The following is a 23,446-nucleotide window of genomic DNA, read 5'->3' on the forward strand; positions in this document are numbered from 1 at the left end:
GATAACTTCAGTGAATTACATGTGAGTCGGTGGATGCAAAATAATATGGTATTCAGTGCTATCCTCAGTTTCATCAACAAAGAAATAATACATACTTGTATGAGGCACCATTGGAGTCATAAAGTCATAGAGAAGTACAGCACAGAAACAGATCCTTCCGTGCAACTCGTCCATGCCGACCAGATATCCCAACCCAATCTAGTCCCATCTGCCAGCACCAGGCCTATATCCCTCCAAACACTTCCTATTCATATACCCACTTATAGAAGTAAATTACTTAACTTGCCACAAACGTAGTTAGGATTCCAATTCTGAATTGTTCTTACCTTCGTCTAATAAGATTTAGTTGTGGGTATTTTGTGACAGTGCAGCAAACCGCAATGTTATATCTGATGAAAATGTACCTTTTGGATTTTGACAGAACCAGTAGCACAAACACAAAGGGGTAAACTGATTTTTCTTCTACTTTTTAGAATGGTTATGACATCAGTGAGTTGAAGAAACCCTTGCGAGCAAGTCTGTCTCAATCTCCATCAATAACGATTGCTCCTCTGGTAAAGGCCTCTCCTGAATCACAAGAAGAGAAACCAGACAATTTGAAAACTCATCCAAACATGATCTTTTCTGAGACAATTCAATCCAATACTCCAGACTTCAAAAACTATGTGGCCCGGATTATTTGGGATGCAGATAATGATCTGAGAGCAATTCCTGAGGACACAGTGCATGTTTACTGCTTTGAAGGACGAGGCTCACTAGCAGGAAGCCTCAGCTCAATGGACACGTCCAATGTAGATGAGGACTTGAATTATGACTATCTCAGAGACTGGGGCTCGAAGTTTGACAAATTGAAAGAATTTTGTTCCCAGAAACAGGGCAATGGGGTGTAATGGAAAAAGTATCACCAACAACACTGAGATATTTGAAAATCCTATCATATCATTGGAAAGATCAGTTCATGATCTCCTTTTCATATTTTTGTTCAAGTAATCAGAAATATTGAGTTCTGTAAATAAGAGTGAGATAAACTGCAAGTTGTGCCTCTTCTCATATAGACTTTGAAACAAGGGGCATTCTGGTAGTTCCTGACAGTAACAATTAAACAAGAAAATATATTATGGCCATGGATTTTATCTTGCTTGCTCTGTCGGAGTAAAGGCTGTAGGAGACAGTAGCCAAAGATGATGTTCAGTCCTGCATAATCAATGACCAACGTTCACAAGGCAACTGATCTTCCAAACGATTCTGACGTATTTTATTCCTTTAAAAGGAAAGTTGCAAAATGCAAATTGATTGTTCCAGTATTAGAAACTCAGATGCCATGAATTATGATGTTTAAATTATACTGATCTTCCTGATGAACATAAAATCAACTGTCCTAATCAAAGCCCTATTCCATATCACTTCAGTAGTGGGTATGTTATGTGAAATGTGAATATAATTTTTAGTGTTAACCACTACTCACAATCAAATACTTTCTGAGATTCACCAACTTCAAATTGTGCTTTTCTACATTTGAGACAGCTATTCCTCAGAAAATCAGTATGAGTGCAAATCAGTAATGTCCTGTTTTGAAAGTTAAGTTATTTTTGTACTATATTTTCTTTGAGATGACTATGGTACTTTAAATATTACTTTTAGATGTATTTATTTTGTGCATGTATATGTTCTGTGTTGAACTGAATTTTAATGTATTATGATTGTTTTGTTATAACTGATTAGCAATGCATGGTGCTCTGACATACAAATCCAACCTGAATATTAGACTGTTATTGAGATTTACTAACGAGAATGCAAAGCCTTACCATGATAAACTTAATTGTACTATGGCATTGAAGGAATAATTCCACAGATGTAAAAGTAGATGCTGTAATTCATTTCTTGAATGCAACAATTGGACAAGTGAATGATAGAGGCACCATGGCAACAAAGATAGTTTTTTTAAAGTAATGGATTAAGGAAAAGTACTGCCAACAGTTACTTGGAACTAATATTTTGAGAACTATGCATGATCCCTGAGTGTGACAGTATATTTTCAACTATGGCTAGAATAAACAAAATTTATAACTATTTCCCTCTCTTTTCCTCTCAACTTCTATGCATTCCATGTATTAGAAACAGTCGACTCACTTCCTCCTTTCAGGCCTCTGTCAGTGTTACTCAGAAGACTTGCAACATTTTCCAATTGTCATCACCCATGAATGGAGATAGTCCAGGTTATACCTGTTGCTTCCCTCTGACTATATTCAAGTGAGACATGTGTCCCAGAGATGCACAGCTGTTTTCAGTTTCTCTATGGCAAGTGCACCAGAGGTACTGCATCAAATGTTAAATAATTCTTAAATCAATACCAGCATGAAAAATGGGAATAAGTCATCATACATGTTTAAAAGATATCAATTTAGATAATAATGTAGTGATTATATTACTGGATTCATAATCCAGAGAGTGTTAATTCAAATTCTACCACAGCAGTTTGACAACTTGAATACAGTTTACAAAATTTGGAAATAAAAAGCTGGTGTTGGCAAAAGTAACAACAAAATTGTCCATAAGAAATAGGATCAGGAGTAGGCAACTTGGCTCCTCGAGCCTGCTCTGCCATTTAATAAATTCATGACTGATCTGATTGTAGTTTTAGGTCCACTTTCCTGTCTGCCACCACCCAACCAAAAATCTGATTAATCCAGCCCTAAATAAATTCAATGACCCAGCCCCACTGCTCATTAGGGAAAAGAGATTTAAAAATTAACAACCCTTTAAGAGAAGAAGTTCCACCTCAATTCAGTCTTAAATGGGACTTCTCTTATTTTAAAACACATCTTCTCGTCCCATGTTCCCATACTCTCACTATCTACTCTGTCAAGCCATCTTTAATTAGACTTTACATTAAGTTCACTTCTCATCCTTCCAAATTCCAATGAATATGGGATAAAACTGTTCAACCTTCATCCCAGGAATCAACCTCATAACCTAATTCCAATATAAATAAACAAGAAAATCAAAACTGTACACATTACTTTGTGTCCAGTTACACCAATGCCTTGTAGAAATGTAGTAAGACTTACCTCTGCCCGTCTTGTACTAAAGGCCAACACTCCATTTGTCTTCCTAATTATTTGGTATACTTACACTAACATTTTCTGAATCATGTACAAGGACAGCCAGATGTATCTGTACTGTTGTGTTCTACAATCTCTTTGCATTTAAATAATATTCCTCTTTTCTATTCTATTCAATGTGAGGTTGCCAACCTCAAATTTTTCCATACTACATTCCATCTCCAAATCTGTATGAACTCCCATATCCCATCTATACCCCTTTGCAGACTCTTTATATTCTCCTCACAAATTTGTTTTGTACCTACCTTAGTACCATCAAGAAATGTGGCTGCAACACCACCATCCCTTTATTTAAGTTATTGAAATAGATTATCAGTACCCCATTCCTGATCCCTGAGGCAATTCACAAGCTACAGTTTGCCAACCTGAAAATGATCCACTTACCCCTACTGTCCTGTTGCCTGTTACCCAATGTTATAGTCATTCTCATGTTACCCCAAATAGCATGAGCTCAGACCATGTGCAGTAATCTTTTATTTAGCATGTCGTCAAATGCCTTTTTAAAGTTGAAATACACTTACATCCATTGGTACCCCTTTAACCACCCTGGTCATTACTTCCTCAAAGAATTCTAATAAGAGTAAGATAAGATTATACGTTTACTCACTGAGCTGGTAGATTTGTTCTTGTCACCGTGTGAGTTATCATCATCAGTGAGCCTCCAATGAAGTGCTGGTGTTCTGTCCCACTTGCTATTTATCTGTCTTGGTGGGTGATATCACTTCTGTTGTTTTTTTCTGAGAAGTTGGTAAATGGGGTCCAAATCGATATGTTTGTTAGTGGAGTTCTGGTTTGAATGCCAGGCCTCTCAACACCCCACAAGCCAGAAGAACAGCAGAACAGAACGGTCACAGGATGTTATGAGAAATGATAAATGATGCCTACAACCAACTCCACAAAGATGAACGAGAAATTTTGTGCCAAAAAACTCTGTACACTAACACGACTGACCATGAATGGACAAGTACATTAGAACGAGCCATCAACACTAAATAATACTGGACCAAGACAAAGGAAAGACTAGCCCTCCAAGAAAAACTGGCCAAGCTCATGCACAGCAATAACACAGATAATTCACAGACTTGGATAAAGAATCTGACGGATCGACCACTCATAGATACGGAAAAAGACCTCCTCGTACAAGGGGTGAACTACAACCACAGAGATGCAGACAAAAAGAACTTCCTAGCAGCACTGGAACCCACCTTGAAAAACAACGGACTTACAGAAGAAATCCAACAGGCCATCAAACAGACAGTAGCACCAACACTGAGCAGAAAGAAAGAAGGGAACACCCTCAACACACTGGAAAAGAAAGCCCTGGAAGGACTCAGAAAAGACAGAAATATCATAATCCTACCGGCAGACAAAGGGCGCATGACCGTCATCCTGAACAGAACACAGTACATTGAAAAGGCAAACACACTTACCGCAGATACCGATACCTACCAACAGGTGGCAATGAACCCAACTCCACAGGTCAAAAACCATATTACAGCTGCACTGAGGAAACTTCACAAGACAGGTGAGATTAGCAGACCTTCAAAGAATGAAACCTGAAGGATCCGACACAGCCCTATGTAAGAGAGATTTGTACCCTGAAGATGTAACGCAGGTTGATACAGTGGTCAAGAAGGCATACGGCATGTTTTCCTTCATCGGACAGGATATTGAGTACAAGAGTTGGCAGGGCATGTTACAGTTGTATAAGACTTTGGTTTGGTTTGGAATACTGCATACAGTTCTGGTCGCCACATTACCAGAAGGGTGTGGATGCTTTGGAGAGGGTGCTGAGGAGATTCACCAGGATGTTGCCTGGTATAGAGGGCATTAGCTATGAAGAGAGGTTGAGTAGATTAGGATTATTTTCTTAGAAAGACAGAGGTTGAGGGGAGACCTGATTGAGGTCTACAAAATCATAAGAGATATAGACAGGGTGGATAGCAAGAAGCATTTACCCAGATTGGGGGAACTCAATTACTAGGGGTCACGAGTTCAAGGTGAGAGGGGAGAAGTTTAAGGGAGATATGCATGGAAAGTTCTTTACACAGAGGGTGGTGGGTGCTTGGAACGCGTTGCCAGAGGAGGTGGTAGAGGCAGGCACGATAGCGGTATTTAAGATGTATCTAGACAGATACATGAATGGGCAGGGAGCAAAGGGATACAGACCCTTAGAAAATAGATGACAGGTTTAGATAGAGGATCTAGATCAGCACAGGCTTGGAGAGTCGAAGGGCCTGTCCCTGTTCTGTAATTTTCTTTGTTCTTAAAAACAAGCTCCCCCCCCCCCACCCCCACCCCCATCTCAGACCCATAGTCTCACTTCCTGGAACACCGACATACAGACTAGCAAAGGAACTGCAACGCAACTGAAATATCTAGTAGAACACTCAAGCCACTCCATCCACTCCATGCAGGAATTCTTTCATGTCATCAAAGACACCAAGATAAAGGATGATGAGGTCATGGTTTCCTTCAACATGATGACCCTATTCACATCAATAAACATTGCCCTGGCCAAAGAAACACTGGCCTCACTGCTAGACGAATCAAGGACGCAAACACCTGACAGCGTCAACTCCATCAGCAAGGACAGCATCCTCAAACTAGTAGACCTGTGCCTCACGACCCACCTCACCTTCAACAACAAGACCTACATACAAAACAATGGGATGCCTATGGGATCACCAATATCAGGATTCTTAGTGGAAGCCGTTATTGCAGAGGTATTAGATAACAATCATATTGATTTGGACCCCATTTACCAACCCCTCAAAAAAAGAACAGTAATAATATCACTCACCACAACAGACCAAGACAGATAAATAGCAAATGGGACAGAATACCAGTGCTTCATTGGAGGCTCATTGATGATGTTACCTAGCATGGTGCCGAAACGTCTGAGAACAAATCTACTAACTCAGTGAGCAAACATTCAACCTGACCCACAACCTGAGCTACAAATCTTCTCCAAACTCGCAAAGTAAGATAAAGGCCTATGGTGTTAGAAGCAAGATGCTAGCATGGATGGAAGCTTGGCTGTCTGACAGAAAGCAGAGAGTTCGGATAAATGTGTCTTTCTCAGGATGACAGCCGGTGACAAGTGGTGTTCTGCAAGGCTCAGTGTTGGCACAACTTTTCACTTTGTATACTAATGATCTAGATGAAGGAACTGAGGGCAGTCTGGCTAAGTTTGTAGACAATACAAAGATAGGTAGAGGGACAGATGGTATTGAGGAGGTGGGGAGGCTGCAGAAGGATTTGGCTAGGGTAGAAGAGTGAGCAAAGAAGTGGCAGATGGAGTACAATATGGGAAAGTGTGAGGTCATGCACTTTGGGAGGAAGAATAGAGGATTGGACTATTTTCTAAATGGAGAAAATTCAGAAATCTGAAGTACAAAGAAGTTTGGGAATTTTAGTGTAGGATTCTCTCAAGGTAAATTTGCAGATTGAGTCAGTAGTAAGAAAGGCAAATGCAGTGTCGGCATTCATTTTAAGAGGACTTGAATATAAAAACAGGGATGTACTTCTGAGGCTCTATTAGGGTCTGGTCAGACAACATTTAGAGTATTGTGTGCAGTTTTGGGCCCCATACCTCAGGAACAATATACTGGCCCTGGAGCCTATCTAAATGTTTCTTAAATGATGAAATTGTACTCGCTTCGACAACTACCTCTGGCAACCTGGTCCAGACACTCACCACCCTCTGTGTGAAAAAATTGTATATTCTTTTGTATCTCCCCCTCCCCCTCCCCCCCCCCCTCCCCCCCCCACACCTTAAACCTGTTCCCTCTAGCTTTAGACTCCACTACCAGGGGGAAAAGTTGTTGGCTATCTATCATATCTCTGTCTCACATGATTTTATAGACCTCTATAAGGTCAACCCTCAGTCTCCTACACTGCAGGGAATGCTTTGTTTAAGACCTTGTGATGCAGGCCATCAGTTTGAGGGACTTCTCAGCCTTTAAGTCCTACTACATTTGCTAGTACATTTTGCCTTTAGTGATCGTACCTTTTGCCTAACCAATACCCCTCCACATTTTGACTCCTCTTGGGATACTTTCCGTGCCTGCTACTGTGATGGCAGATAAAAGTATTTTTCCAGAGTCTCTGCAATTTTTCTTTTTCAACTTATAAATTCCCCAGCACCACCATCTAAGGATTGAATGCTCACTTTAGCTACTCTATCATTTGTTTATACGTGCAAATGCTATTATTAAGTTTTATATTTCTTCATCGTTTTCTCTCATAGGTATTCAATAGAAAGTCAATACCTCAGTTGAAAATGTAATTTATTCACCAGGACATTCTTAAATAAGCATTGTTGTCAATTAAAGAGTCATCAATTGATCCCACAGTTCTGGAATTAATCGTTCCCTCCATCACTTAGGTTATGCCTTTGGTGTGTTTCTGCTCATTCTTCTGCTAGAGAACTACCTCATTGCCAGAGATTATGCATTTGTAATATTGAGCAGATGACAACTACCCACCACCAAAGATAGTAGCCATGTGGAACAGAAAGGAAACACACTTAAGATTTAGTATGATCTTATTGAAGGCTAAATGGTCTATTCCTGCTCTTACGTCCTATGTTCCTAAACTGTATCCCTACACCTCAAATTTCTCCTTTTTTCCCTTTTTTTTAAGTCTTGCTTTTCTGTTTTCTAAAATGTTCGCAGTCTATAGGGTTATGATTGAATCAACTATCAATGCACCTTAGGAAAGGAAACCTGCTGTCTTGGGCTGGTCTAAATAAAATCCTTGTTCTATACCATAGTGCTTAAGTGCCTACTTTCAGAAGTGAACACACAATCCATTTTTGTAACCCCAGAAGGATTTGGGAATGAAATGCCAGCCTCGTCAATGATACCCACAACCCAAAAAGGAATTAAAGAAAATGCAAGATTGGTGATAGCATGCTGTTCTTATTTCCAGTTACATCTTTGGAATAACCTGCTGCAAAAGTGCCAATGATATAGCTGCAGCACCAGGAGTCCCCAGTATTGTGTAAGTAGTTGATTTCCATTTTAAATGTGGGAAGAAAACCAGTATTTAACATTTTACAAATAATTAAGAACTGTGGATGCTGGGAATCTGAAACAAAAACAGAAATTGCTAGAGAAACTCAGCATATCTGGCAGCATCCTTGGAGAGAAAACAGAAATTAACATTTTGAGTCCAGTGACCCTTCTCAATTCTGAGAAAGTGTCACTGGACTCAAAATGTTAACTCTGTTTTCTATCCACAGATGCTGCCAGACTTGCTTAGTTTCTCCAGCAACTTCTGTTTTATTTTACAAATGTGCTTTTGTAAAACCTCCTGTACTTTGAGGCAGTGACCAGCTGGTGGCTCTGCAACAACAATCACTCAATTCATGGAGCCCAAATAACAACGGTTTCTCAGTTCCTATTAAAAAAAAGCCAAGATTTTTTTTTTGCAAACAATTGGTCAACTTTTGAAAGATTCCTTTCCAATTGATAAGTAAATGTGGAATAAACATCTAAATTGTAGTAATATGTAAGGCTCATAATATGAAATAGCTTCAAGGCAAAGGATGATTTTGAGAAAACAGTAGAGTGAGGTGCTTATTTACAGGTTCTGCTCCTTTACAGGCATGGAAACAGCAAAAAACTCAAAGCATGGCTCTGAGAAAGCAATAATACAGAGAAAGCAGTAGGGGAACAGACAGAGAGTAGGAGCAAAGCATAAAAGCAGGATCACCATGTGGGAATAAGGGAGGAGGATAGAAGCAATACAGGAGCAAACCACACCTAATTCCTCTTCCTTTTTACCTTTTGTTCTACATGTCCACCACGTCTCTCTCAGTTCCTCCTCTGACCATTCCCATACTCTAAACTGGCCGGATAAAGTATATTCTGACACCTCCTCTGCCCCCGCCCCACCCCTTAGCCAGAATTCAAGTACTTGGTGCTGGCATTCTGGGTGATATTTAATTGAGTTAACTGGGTCTCGCCCAGCTGTTGGAAAGCCCTGCATTGCCATTGGTAGGAACAGCCCACTGTACACGGTGCCTCTTGGGCACTTAATTGGATAGCAGGAAGCTTTCCCCGAGATTGAGGACCCTTGGGAAGACATTCTACCTACTAGACACCAGTCAGCAATGACGGGTTGGCAGCGGCATTGAAGGGCAATGTCCCCGAGGCAGCTGTTGCCAATGTAACTATCTAAACCCCACCCTCAATTCCGACGCTGCGGGCCTTGATCAGGTACAGAGTTGCCTTTAAACAAGGAACATAGCCCTCCCCGCAGGGACTGCAAGCAACCCCATATTAGTTTGTTTGTCTTGTTACCTTCCCCAGCACCCACCAACCATCACTGCATCAATACCATCAGCAACTGGATGAGGCCCTTATGGGTTATCAATTGGCCAATTAAGGGCCTCAGATGGTGGGAGGTTGGGAAGCTCATCTGCGGTCTGTCTCACCAGAGATTTAATTGGGATGGAGATGGGAAAGTGGCAGGGACCCCACTAGCTACCCTGCAGCCTGATCAAATACCTCCCACCCCCAAACCCGCCAAAGGGGAGAGCATTATATTCCCCTCTGTGTGCACTAGCACAGCATAAAATAAAGTAAACAATCTATCAATTACAACATAAGCAGCAAAGGAGGAGCAACATAATATCACAACAAGTTTCAGAAATACAGTCAAACCAGATAGCATGCTGTTGACTAAAGCAATCAACATTTCAGTAAAAAGCACCACAGGAATCAGGGAACAGTTGCACAAAGTAGCTTTGATGTAAATCTAATTTTTATATTCAAATATAGAATACAATTGCAGAGTCCACGAGACAGTTTTACTTTGAAGAAATAAAAGCAAAATTTTGGTTTTACATTATTTACATTACATTCCCCATTTAGAAAATAATCCGCGCCCCTGTTCTTCCTACCAAATTGCATAACCCTAACTTTCCCACATTGTATTCCATTTGTCACTTCTTTGCCCACTTGCCTAGAATGTCCAAGTTCTTCTGCAGCCTCTCCACTTCCTCAACACTACCTGTCCCTCCACCTATCATTTGTACCATCTGCAAACATAGCAAAAATGCCCTCAGTTCCCTCATCCAAATGAATACTTGTGGTCCCAACACTGAACCCTGTGGAACTTGTCACTGGTTGCCATCCTGAAAAGACTACGTTTCGACTTCAGAAAGCTGAAAGACGTTATGGTGAATAAATCACCTGGACAAGATAGACTACACAGAGAGAAAGTGAGGACTGCAGATAGTGGAGATTAGAGTCGAAAAGTGTGGCACTGGAAATGCACAGTAGGTCAGGAAGCATCCAAGGGGCAGGAGAGTCAACGTTTCGGGCATAAGCCCTTCATCTATAATAAGAGATGGATTTCACCCCAGAGCTCTGAAGGAGATAGCTGAGGAGATTGTGGAGACATTGGTATTGATCTTTCAAGAATGACTGGAGTCAGGGAGGACCCCAGAAGACTGGAAGATAGCTAATATAACATTCCTGTATAAGAAGAGAGGAAGGCACAAGGCAGGAAACTATCGGTAAGTTAGCCTGACTGCAGTCATTGGTAAGATTTTAGAGTCCATTATTAAAGATGAGGTTGTGGAGTACTTGGAAGCCCAGCGGAAAATCAGATAGAGTCAGCATGGCTAGACAAAGCAGAGAGTGGACGAGATCTATTTGGATTTCCAAAAGGCCTTTGACAATGTGCTGGGCAGGAGGCTAAATAAGAGCCCATGCTGTTAGGTGCAAAGCATGGATAGAGGATTGACTGACTCACAGAAGGCAGACAGTAGGGATAAAGGGGTCTTTTAATGCTGCCTCCGAGTTTCCTCATCAGCCATGGTTGCCTCATCGTCCCCTTAGGCGGAAATGGGTACTGCAGATGTTGGAGATTAGAGTCAAGATTCGAGTGGTGCTGAAAAAACACAGCAGGTTAGGCAGCATCCGAGGAGCAAGGAAACCAATGTTTCGGGCAAAAGATTCCTGATGATTTTCCTCCTAATCATCCTCCCCTTAGTACATTTCTTGTTCCTTGGGATGAATTTCTTCTGTGGCTCCCGAATTACAGCCAGAAATTCTTGCCATTGCTGCTCCGACCTTTACACCGCTGAGACTAAACGCCAGCTTGTGGACACCTCCTCCTACTGCCCCCTTGACAATGACCCCACCTCCCACCACCAAATCATCATCTCCCAGACCATCCATAACCTCATCACCTCAGGGGATCTCCCATCCACCGCCTCCAACCTCATAGTCCCACAACCCCGCACTGCCTGTTTCTACTTCCTGCCCAAAATCCACAAACCTGACTGCCCCGGCCTGCTCCTGCCCCACCGAACTCATCTCCGCATTCCTCAACACGGTCCTGTCCCCCTTAGTCCAAGAACTTCCCACCTACGTTCGGGACACCACCCACACCCTCCACCTCCTCCATGATTTTCGCTTCCCCGGTCCCCAACGCCTTATCTTCACCATGGACATCCAGTCTCTGTACACCTCCATCCTCCATCACGAAGGACTCAAAGCCCTCCGCTTCTTCCTTTCCCGCCGTACCCACCAGTACCCTTCCACTGACACCCTCCTTCGACTGACTGAACTGGTCCTCACCCTGAACAACTTCTCTTTCCAATCCTCCCACTTCCTCCAAACCAAAGGAGTAGCCATGGGCACCTGCATGGGCCTCAGCTATGCCTGCCTCTTCGTAGGATATGTGGAACAGTCCATCTTCCGCAGCTACACTGGCACCACTCCCCACCTTTTCCTCTGCTACATGGATGACTGTATCGGCGCTGCCTCGTGCTCCCACGAGGTGGTTGAACAGTTCATCCACTTTAACAACACCTTCCACCCCGACCTCAAATTTACCTGGACCGTCTCAGACTCCTCCCTCCCCTTCCTAGACCTCTCCATTTCTATCTCGGGTGACCGAATCAACACGGACATTTACTATAAACCGACCGACTCCCACAGCTACCTAGACTACACCTCCTCCCACCCTGCCCCGTAAATACGCAATCCCATATTCCTAATTCCTTTGTCTCCGCCGCATCTGCTCCCAGGAGGACCAGTTCCAATAACGTACAACCCAGATGGCCTCCTTCTTCAAAGACCGCAATTTCCTCCCAGACGTGATCGACGATGCTCTCCACGGCATCTCCTCCACTTCCTGCTCCTCCGCCCTTGAGCCCCGCCCCTCCAATTGCCACCAGGATAGAACCCCACTGGTCCTCACCTACCACCCCACCAACCTCCGTATACATCGTATCATCCACCTCCAAACGGACCTCACCACCAGGGATATATTTCCCTCCTCTCCCCTATCAGCGTTCCGAAAAGACCACTCCCTCCGTGACTCCCTCGTTAGGTCCACACCCCCCACCAAACCAACCTCCACTCCCGGCACCTTCCCCTGCAACCGCAAGAAATGCAAAACTTGCGCCCACACCTCCCCCCTCACTTCCCTCCAAGGCCCCAAGGGATCTTTCCATATCTGCCACAAATTCACCTGCACCTCCACACACATCATTTACTGCATCCGCTGCACCCAATGTGGCCACCTCTATATTGGAGAGACAGGCCGCCTACTTGCGGAACGTTTCAGAGAAAACCTCTGGGACACCCGGAACAACCAACCCAACTACCCCGTGGATCAACACTTCAACTCCCCCTCCAACTCCACCAAGGACATGCAGGTCCTTGGACTCCCCCATCGCCAGACCATAGCGACACAACGGCTGGAGGAAGAGCGCCTCATCTTCCGCATGGGAACCCTCCAACCACAAGGGATGAACTCAGATTTCTCCAGTTTCCTCATTTCCCCTCCCCCACCTTGTCTCAGTCCCAACCCTCGAACTCAGCACCACCTTCCTAACCTGCAATCTTTTTCCTGACCTCTCCGCCCCCACCCCCACTCCGGCCTATCACCCTCACCTTAACCTCCTTCCACCTATCGCATTTCCAATGCCCCTCCCCCAAGTCCCTCCTCTCCACCTTTTATCTTAGCCTGCTGGGCACACTTTCCTCATTCCTGAAGAAGGGCTCATGCCCGAAACGTCGATTCTCCTGTTCCTTGGATGCTGCCTGATCTGCTGCGCTTTTCCAGCAACATATTTTCAGCTCTGCTCCACTATCTCCCTTGCTAGGCTCCCCTTCCAGTTAACTCTGGCCAGCTCCTCCCTCATGTCTTTGCAGTTACCTTTACTTAATCATAAAACCATTACATCTGATTCAGTCTTTTCCCTTTCAATCTGCAGGGTGAATTCTATCATACTGTAGTCACTGCCTCCAAGGGGTTCCTTCATGTTCAGCTCATAATCAAGTCTGCCTCATCACACATACCAAATCTAGAACTACCTGCTCCCTAATGGGCTCTACCACAAGAGGTTCCGAAAAAACCATCTTGTGGACATTATACAAATTATTTTTCTTGAAACTAGCTGATTTTCCCAGTCCATCTACATACTGAAGTACTCCATGATTATTGCAATTTTGCCTTTCTTAAATGCCTTTTCTATCTCCTTATGTATTTTCTTCTCCATATCCTGACCATTGCTAGGAGGTCTGATTCCCATCAGCATCTTTTTTTTCCCTTTGTGATCCCTCAACTCAACTCACACAGCACCTCCTTTATTCAATAAGACGTGTATCCTTGAATGTTTAATTCCCAGCCCTGATCCCCTTGCAACCATGTCTCTGTGAAACTCACAACATTGTGCCTGCCAATTTCAATCTGCGCTACAAGCTCCTTGTTTTGTATACTGCGTGCATTTAAGTATAATATTCTCAGTCCTGCTTCTCATAGAGGTTTTCTGATTTGCTGTGCATGAAGTTAGATTCCTGTCCCTTTCTATACTGTCTGTCCTATTACTTGTTCTGGAAACTTTAACCTCTGCAGAGCCCTCCCCACCTTTAACTTTTTTCCATAATTCTCCATGAAATTGAACCCACACCCTCAGTATTTTATTTAAAGCCCTATCCACAGTCCAATTTGCAAGGACTCTGGTCCCAGCATGATTCAGGTGGAGTCCCATCAGAAAAGCTCCTTCCTTCTCCAGTATTGATGCCAATGTCTCGTGAATTTGAACCTGTTTCTCCCACAACAATCTCTGAGACACTTGGTTACCTCTTTAATTTGTTGATCCTGTTGATTTGATCATAGCTCAGGGAGTAATCCAGAGGGTATTATCTTTTTGGTGCTTTTTAATTTGGCTCCTTGCTGCTCATATTTCCTCAGAGGAATCTCTTTCCTCTTTCTACCTATAACATTGGTACCTACGTAGACCATGAAAACTGGATATTTCCCCTCCAATACAGTCTTTGGGAGTCCTGGTCCTGGCCACAGAGAACAGTGTCTATTCCCCTACTATATTATCCTAATTACAACAACATTTCTCTTTTCTCCCCTCTCTTGAATGGCTCCCTGTACCATCGTGCTATGATCAGTTTGCTCAACCTCCCTACAGCCCTACTCTCATCCACACACAGCAAGAATCTCAAACCTATTAGACTAGCTCAAGAGCTGAGTCTCCTTCAGCATTATCTCCTGGAACCCACAACTTGGCTTACTCACAGTCACACCCTGCTGTCTGACCACTGACTGAATTTAAGGTAGCTAACCTAAGGGATGTGACTGCCTTCTGACACACAGCATCCAGATAACTCTCCCCTTTGTTGATTGTGTTGCAGTGTTCAAACTCAGACTCCCACTCATCAACCATGAGTCAGAGTTCCTCAAGCAACCAACATTTGCAACAGATGGGGTTCACAACAAACCACAATAGGGTCCACCAGCTCCCACATCATGCAGGTACAGCACATCACCTGGCCCAGCATCTCTATTGTGATTACTTCATTCTTAATTTAATTTTAAAATATTTCTTACTGGTATTTTAGTTCATAACCTGTAAATATTTTCCCTTTTTAGTTCAATCTGAAAGTAACCTGTAAAGATAATCAAATTAGTAGCTATTACCAACCAATAATTTTATGGTTTATTTCTGATGTCACTTTTTTGTGCTGGGTCCCTAATCCTGGGCTTCAATTTATCATTTATCCTGTTTAAAATCCATACAAACCACGAGCCAACAAAAAGCAAGCAAAAAGCACCTCTTCCCCTCTGCACCAAATCCTCACATTGTCTCCAAATTCCTCACTTGGGCTGTGTCTCGCTGTGGATGAGATCTCCTCTTCCTAACCACGCGAAGCTTACTATAACCTACTAAAATACTTAATGCAAAATTTTCACCTCAGTTCTGTACCTACGGAAACTTCCATCATGCACTGAAGATTATGTCCCTTGCAAATAAAATACACCCAATGCCACCCTCACCCTGATGGCCACCTTTGTGTGTGGCTGCATCATGCTGTGCGTGGATCCCCGGTACGCAAACACCAAGTGTCACTACATACTGAGGTTCTACCTGTCCCCGGTGTTGCAAAGGATTGGCCTAGCCTCGCTGCTGCGGAACGCTCCAAGTAGTTGGACCATTCCATATCATCCAGTCTTCATGGAGAAATTTATGAAGAAAAGCACCTTTGACTACAAGTCCATCAGGAAGTGGTCAGCATTTAGTGTCCTTGAGACCCTTCAGAAAAAAAGAAGGCAGATCCTGTTGGGCAGTTCCCAGGGCAGACTGTCAAAGTCATTTGGCAGAATGTCTCATTGCCAGAACTTTCCAACAAGCACCAGGACATGGCTTGGCTGGTGGTGAGAAGGGCTCTTCCTGTGAGATCCTTTATGCACGCCCGGATTCTCTGTGCCACCGCACGCTGCTCTCGAAGTGGCTGTGGAGGGGACAGGACTATCACACACCTCCTTCTGGAATGTGCCTATGCAAAGGAAGTCTGGAGGGTTTTCAAGAATAGTCCCGAGCAGCTCCGTGACGTGGGACTCCGTGCTCTACAGTCTTTTCCCTGGGATGCAGACTGAGACGAACACCAACTGTACCTGGAGGATCATCAACTCGGTGAAAGACGCTCTTTGGTCTGCCCGAAACCTGTTAGTCTTCCAGCTGAAAGAGTTGACCTCGACTGAGTGTTGCAGACTGGCACATTCCAAAGTCCAGGACTACGTGCTGAGGGACACACTGAAGCTTGGGGCAGCTGCTGCCAAGGTGCGATGGGGAAAGACCACCACATAAGATCTGCCTGCCGAAGAACAATGGGGGCCAAATCAGTAATTGGGCTCTGCTGATGTCTCAGTTAAACACCAAGAGGATGGATGGTTAACATACAGACTTGTAAATACAAATGACTCAGTCTGTCCTCAGTATGTAAAAACATGTAATGTATATATGAATGGCATCACTAACTGTACAGATATCAAAAGTTTTTTATGAACAAAGTATATTTTTGAAATACAAAAAACACATTTGATATGTATGTGCCTATCACAATATTCAGAACCTTCCCTCAAGACCAAAGAAAATATGCACCTTTATTATGACAATATAGCAAGAAAAACAGTCACAATCAATGAAGGCAGGGAAAGGCTTGATTAATTGGAAAGCAGGATGAAGTGGGACAGAGGAAGAAGGTGCGGCGCGCGCTGGCAGCAGTAGGGAGCGCTGGTCTCGCGCGGGATCCGGGGTATGTTCCCACGGGCGGACCGGAAAGGGGCCTGCATGACCCGGCGGTGGTTCCCAGCAGTTGTTGTAACCCGGCAGTGATTTCCGGGAGGTCTGTGTGTGAGTTGTTCTCCGGCTCGTCATGAGAGTAAGTCAATGTTCATTCATTTGGAAAAGTCCGGCAGTTATTCGGTTAAACTCGGGCCGTCTGTGTTTACGGCGGTACTGTGGTTCCTGGTGGAGTGAGGTTTTTCTCGGTGGAAAAAGTGACTGTAACTTTATTTGGAGCCAAGTTGCAGGCCCAGTCACATTGTGTTTTTTTTAACTGCAGACGGAGATAAACGGGAATAACTATCTGTCTGTGAGGTTTGATGCAGAATAACTGTCTGGTCTGTTGTATTCGCTTCAGTAAATTAACGGAATGTTTTTGAGCACTCTCCAAATGAATGTATTTGTTCAAAGTAAGAAAACGAAACCTTAAGCGGGAGCTGTCAGCTACCTTGTGAACAATAAAGTGAGTTATTCCTTTTTAATGATATGTTTGTCAGACTGGAAAAGTAAAGCAGTTTTGCAGTTATATCATTCTTTTCATGACCATCGAATGTCTCAAAAGTACGTTCTGTTCAACAAAATACTTTGTGTAACCGTTCGTGTATTGGAAGGTGACAGCCAATCGCACGTAACAAGCTTGCACAAATAGCATTGATAATAACTAAATAATCTATTTTTGTGATGTTGACGGTGGGAGGAAAAATTGGCCACGAGAGATGGGAGAATGTCCTTACTTTTCTTTAGTTCCTAGTAAGGTTATTTCAATCATTCTACGCTGATGAGTGATGTTTATTTCCTTACTGTTGTCAACGGGGCTTTCATTTACCATGCATTTCGATACTCTCACCACAAGAGCAGGTCAGAGAATTGTGCAGTGAGTAACTCACCTCCAGTTTCCCTAAAACCTCTGAAGTATCTACAAGGCACAAGTCATTAAAATGATGGGATGTCCATGCCAAGAAATCCATTTGGATTTATTCTTATTTGATATTTTTCAACAGTCTAATATAACTGTGTAGCTTCATGGCACATTTTAGAGGGCACTTGTGCCATGTCTACTACAATGCAGCGGGAATTGCTGACAGTGTTGAAGAAGTTAACATTTTTTTGGAATCACTTTTCTGATGAAGCAAGTGTTCTTCTGACCACCAGTGCTATTGTGAGCCACTGTACTATATCTCCTCAAAAGTTTGGAAATTACAATGTAAATGAAGCAGATTATTCATCCATTAGTAGAAGTAAGCTTTTCAATGTTTACTTAGAAGGCCTCCAAACTAATTTCACTGGCTAATTTCAGTTTTGCTCACCCTCAGACTGTTACTGCCTCTGTTCTCGGCTGCATGTGAAATTATGGGCTTCGTTCCTGGCCAAGCCATTCCCTGTTTTTTTGCTCTCTCTCTACCCTATCCTAAAGTAATTCCTGATGATGCTGCCCCACTTCCCTGTTTTATTTCCACTTTCTGCCCAAGCCCCTGTCTGTCAACTTTATTCCCAAGTCTCACTGCCTCTCTGAAGCCTTGTTTCCTCCTCTAACAGCAACAAGAAGTTGCATCTATGTCGCACTTTAAACATAAAATGTCCCAAGGCACTTTATAGGAAAATTATCAAACTGCATTCAATATTGAGCCATGAAAGGAAATACTAAGGTGGATGATGAAAATTTTACTAAAGTGCTAGGCTTGAAGGAGCATGTTAAAGCGGAATTGTTAAACTCTTACTTCAGATGATACCTTATGTGCATTTTCCATTTTAAATGTTTGATTCATGTCATTCAACTGGTATTTTTTCTATTCAGTAAATATACATATGGAATAAGACTCTGACCATGTTCTTTTTTGCTTATAGTTTGTTGAATGTAGATGCCATTGGCGTGTCCAGTACTGTAACCCATCTGTAATTATCCTTCAGAAGATGGTGAGCTGTCTGTTTGAACTATTCCATTTGGCGTATGTGTGCCAGGAATGACGTTAGCTTGAGAGTTCCAGGATTTTGCACTACTGACAGTGAAGGTACAGCAGTTATAATTCCAAGTTAGTGTGACGATACTATGGCTTTAAGAGGTTACTTTGTCCTGATTTAAGAGGTTTTAAGGCAGAATTGTTGATCAGCCTACCAGAATCATTAGAGCAAACAGCTTGTGAGGCCTTAGTTTTTTTTCTAAAATTGGAACAACAGAAACATCCTGAGTGGGTGTGGTCAAGCTCCCATGGAACCAGGGTTTTTAGTTTTAGTTTCCAGCAATTGCTGTTGGGGTCTTGAAGTGGAAGCTATTTTTTCTTTCGGTTACAGCCAAAAGCTGGGGTTGTCTTACTGCTGCTGGAGTTGCATGTGAGGCAATTTGTTTTCTGAATTTGCCTTTTGCCAAAGCTGTGTTTATGAGATGTTACTATATTTTCTATTATTGTATTTTAACTATAGTATATGAATAAATAATGTTTTGGATTACATAAATAATGTGGAGTAGTTGCACCTGGAACACGGCATCTTAACTTAACTTTTTATTATTTTAAAAATAAACGTCTAGGCTATCTTAATATATTTTGAGATCTCGCCTGGTCCGTAACATCAGGGTGATACATGTCTTGGAGTGGAACTTACACGTGCTGATTTTTCAACATACCTTCTGCCCTTGGCTCTCAAGGTGGTAGATGTCACAGGTTTGGAACGTCTTGTCAAAGGAGTCAAAGGATTTACTACTGTATATCATACATATGATACAGACTGCTGCCCATGTGGAGAGAGTGAATGTTGAAGCTGTGGGAATGGAATGCAATCAAGCAGGCTACATTGCTGTCAATGGTGTCAAGTTTCTTGATTATAATTGGAGGTGCACACATTCAGAGAAAGTGGAGAGTATTTCATTAAGGTTTTGATGTGTACCTTGTAGCTGGTGGCCAGGCTTTTGGGAATCATAAAGTGAATTAAGGCCACAGAATTCTCAACCTTTGACCTGCTATGTAGCCACAGTATTTATATGGTTGCTCAAGTTAATTTTCAGATCAATAGTGAACAAAGAATAATATCTGACCAAGGTTTTGACTCAGTTGATCGGGAACTGCTATGAATGACAAGCAAGCTGCCCTATGAAATTCATCAACATCCTCTGATTCCTCCCTGACAAGATGCCAACTACGATCCTCATGGATAATGTGACAGAATTCTTTAAGGTCAAGAGGGATGTATCGTTGCCCTCACTCTTTTCTCTATCTTCAATGCCACCATTTTTCATCTTGTCAAGAACAAGCTTCCCAGAGGTGTGGATATTGTCCACAGAATGAATGAAAACTTTTCAACATCAACCGGTTGCAACCCAAGAAGAAAATGACACTGACCTTGCTTGTGGGACTTCAGCATGCAGGTGATAATGTCATCTCTGCAGTCTCTGGAGGGAATCTTCAAGTCTCACTTAATGCCTTCGCAGAAGCATACTGAAGTGTATGTCTCATGTATATTCCCAGGAAACTTCATTACCTTAACAATCTGTCCCAGGTCAAGTTCCGGTCCATCCCTCCATTTAAAATCAGCTGAGAATTCGTCTCAAGCACGGAATGTTTTGTTAGCTGGGAAGCTACCTCTGATCTAAGGCTGGCATCATTGGACGTGATGTTGAATCTCTGCAATCTGAGTGTCAGCATTTTTTGATAACCAAGATCCTTGTGTACAAGGCAGTCATCCTTGTGATTCTTCTACATAGCTCCGAAATTTGGACGACATATAGACCCTTGAAAAGTATCATTAACACTGCTTGAGACAATTTCAAGTATCAGCTGAGACGTTCTAAAATCAGTGTCCTTGAATCACCAACGTGAGAAAGGATGTGGAATGGGAGGAGGTTACATAGTGTCTATCCAATATCTATTGTAATCGCCTCCACCACTCTCAGGTAGTGCATTCCAGATCCTAATCTCTATGTAAAAATAAAATGATCCTCATGTTGCATTGGTTCTAAAGCCAATCGTCTTCTATCTAGGCACTCTAATTTCTTGACTCACTTGCCATTAGGAACAGCTTTCCTTTATCTGCTCTGTCTCAACCCCACCTGATTTTGAACATCTCTGCCACGTCTCCTGTTAACGTTCTCTTCCTAAAAGAGATCGATCCTAGCTTATGCAATCAACCAAATAACTGAAATCACTCATACATGGATCTATTTAGGTATAACTCAACACCTCTCCAAAGACCTTCATATTCTGCCTAAAGTGCAGTGCCTCAAATCTGACTCTATTATTGTTCAAGCTAAACCCAAGCTTTTAGCTGGAGAAATTCAGCTGAGTGCAATCATTCATCTTTCGCCCTCAATAGCAAGTCCCATTTCTTCTCTGCTCAATATGTTCATTGCCTCTGTATGCACATATGGGTATGGGAGGGATGATGCCAGAGAGTGAGTGGATTTGCCAGGGGGGGGAAATGGAGTCATTGCTGCAGCACAAAATTTTAACAGTACTGTTCTCCCCAACTATTCAAAACAACCGGGAAATTTGCCAAACCTCAGCACATTACACTGTAGGTCGGATGAAACTGTTCCATGGGATCTGTGTTTAGTGAATAATAAATGTTCCAGTCCAACCACATGAATCAGTCTTCAAGTGGAAATGCAAAGCTCATCGTATCTCCCTTTCAGTAACTGAAATAAGAGACTGGCAGCCAAATGTGAATGTAACAGTGAGTACAACAATGTTATCTTTGTTATTTACTGGGAATCCATCCAGAATCAAGAAAGCCCAGGAAAGACCGGCAACATTTAAATTGAATCAGGATGGAAAGACTTGCAAGGAATAGTGAGACAGCAGCAGAAACCTGAAGAGACTCTCATGAACCAAAGAAAGAGACACTGAATGCTTCTGTGAGAGGAAGAAAATGCATGTCAGCAGTGACTTAATTGGTAGTGCTGTCATCTTGGAGTCAGAAGGTTTTGAGTTCAAGTCTCACTGGGGCATTAGCACAGAAATCAGAGTTGATATGGGAGCGTTGAAATGTGCTGCACTACTAGAAGTTCATTTTTGTTTGGAAGAGATGTTTCAGGAATAAAAGAATGACTAGGGTAGGAATAGGTCCAGTCAAGGATAGTAGTGGGAAGTTGTGTGTGGAGGCTGAAGAGATTGGGGAGACACTGAATGAATACTTTTCGTCAGTATTCACTCAGGAAAAGGACATTGTTGCCGATGTGAATATTGAGTCACAATTAATTAGAATGGACGGCTTTGAGGTATGTAGGGAAGAGGTGTTGGAAATTCTGGAAAGGGTGAAAATAGATAAGTCCCCTGGGCCTGATGGCATTTATCCTAGGATTCTTGGGAAGCAAGGGAGGAGATTGCAGAGCCATTGGCCTTGATTTTTATGTCCTCGTTGTCTACAGGAATAGTGCCAGTAGACTGGAGGATAGCAAATGTGGTTTCCTTGTTCAAGAAGGGGAGTAGGGATAACCCTAGTAACTATAGGCCGGTGAGTCTCACTTCTGTTGTGGGCAAAGTCTTAGAGAGAATTGTAAGGGATAGGATTTATGAACATCTGGATAGGAATAATGTGATCAAGGATAGTCAGCATGGTTTCGTGAAGGGGAGGTCGTGCCTCACAAACCTTATTGAATTCTTTGAGAAGGTGACTAAGGAGGTAGATGAGGGTAAAGCGGTAGATGTGGTGTATATGGATTTTAGTAAGGCGTTTGATAAGGTTCCCCATGGTAGGCTACTGCAAAAAACACGGAGGTATGGCATTGAGGGTAAGTTGGAAGTTTGGATTAGGAATTGGCTGGCTGGAAGAAGACAGAGGGTAGTAGTTGATGGTAAAGGTTCATCTTGGAATGCAGTTACTAGCGGTGTTCCGCAAGGATCTGTTTTGGGACCATTGCTGTTTGTCATTTTTATAAATGACCTGGAGGAAGGGCTAGAAGGTTGGGTGAGCAAGTTTGCGGATGATACGAAAGTCGGTGGAGTTGTTGACAGTGAGGAAGGATGTGTCAGGTTACAGCAGGATATAGATAAGTTGCAGAGCTAGGCAGAAAGGTGGCAAATGGAGTTCAATGTAGGTAAGTGTGAGGTGATTCACTTTGGTAAGAGTAACAAAAAGACGGGGTACTGAGCTAATGGTCGGATACTTGGTAGTGTGGATGAGCAGAGGGATCTTGGTGTCCGTGTACACAGATCTTTGAAAGTTGCCACCCAGGTAAATAGTGCGGTGAAGATGGCATATGGCATACTGGCTTTTATTGGTAGAAGAATTGAGTTCCGGAGTACTGAGGTCATGTTGCAGTTGTATAAGACTCTGGTACGGCCGCATCTGGAGTAATGTGTGCAGTTTTGGTCGCCATACTATAGGAAGGATGAGGCACTGGAGCGGGTGCAGAGGAGGTTTACCAGGATGTTGCCTGGTATGGTAGGAAGATCGTATGAGGAAAGGCTGAGGCACTTGGGGCTGTTTTCATTGGAGAAAAGAAGGTTTAGGGGTGACTTGATAGAGGTGTACAAGATGATTAGGGGTTTAGATAGGGTTGATCATGAGAACCTTTTTCCACGTATGGAGTCAGCTATTACGAGGGGGCATAGCTTTAAATTAAGGGATGGTAGGTATAGGACAGATGTTAGGGGTAGATTCTTTACTCAGCGAGTCGTGAGTTCTTGGAATGCCCTGCCAGTAGCAGTGGTGGACTCTCCCTCTTTATGGGCATTTAAACGGGCATTGGATAGGCATATGGAGGATAGTGGGCTAGTGTAGGTTA

The 23,446-nt window shown here is 42.9% G+C and overlaps 2 protein-coding genes across 6 annotated transcripts in view; both read left to right on the top strand.

Moving 5' to 3' along the window:
- The window catches only part of LOC122549004 (neural-cadherin), a 260,162-nt gene extending 258,109 nt beyond the window's left edge, over nt 1-2,053 (top strand). Inside the window, exon 33 of the mRNA XM_043688104.2 lies at nt 474-2,053. Within this exon, the coding sequence (XP_043544039.2) occupies nt 474-890 (417 nt within the window). The 3' untranslated portion in view covers nt 891-2,053. The remainder of the gene's footprint in view (nt 1-473) is intronic.
- A 14,725-nt stretch (nt 2,054-16,778) lies between these two features.
- Nucleotides 16,779-23,446, top strand: part of ints8 (integrator complex subunit 8) — an 83,302-nt gene continuing 76,634 nt past the window's right edge. Inside the window, exons 1-2 of one of the 5 annotated variants that reach the window (XM_043688036.2) lie at nt 17,012-17,194; nt 18,577-18,740. The gene's annotated coding sequence lies outside the window, so the exon portion shown is untranslated. Of the gene's footprint in view, nt 16,829-17,011; nt 17,195-18,576; nt 18,741-23,446 lie in introns of those variants that run through there. The other 4 variants (XM_087986544.1, XM_087986542.1, XM_043688035.2 and 1 more) reach the window with 4 other exon arrangements.

Source organism: Chiloscyllium plagiosum, unplaced genomic scaffold, assembly GCF_037043375.1.
Source record: "Chiloscyllium plagiosum isolate Xiang-an unplaced genomic scaffold, Cpla_swu_hap1 HiC_scaffold_4, whole genome shotgun sequence".
In the NCBI taxonomy this organism is placed as follows: Eukaryota; Metazoa; Chordata; class Chondrichthyes; order Orectolobiformes; family Hemiscylliidae; genus Chiloscyllium; species Chiloscyllium plagiosum.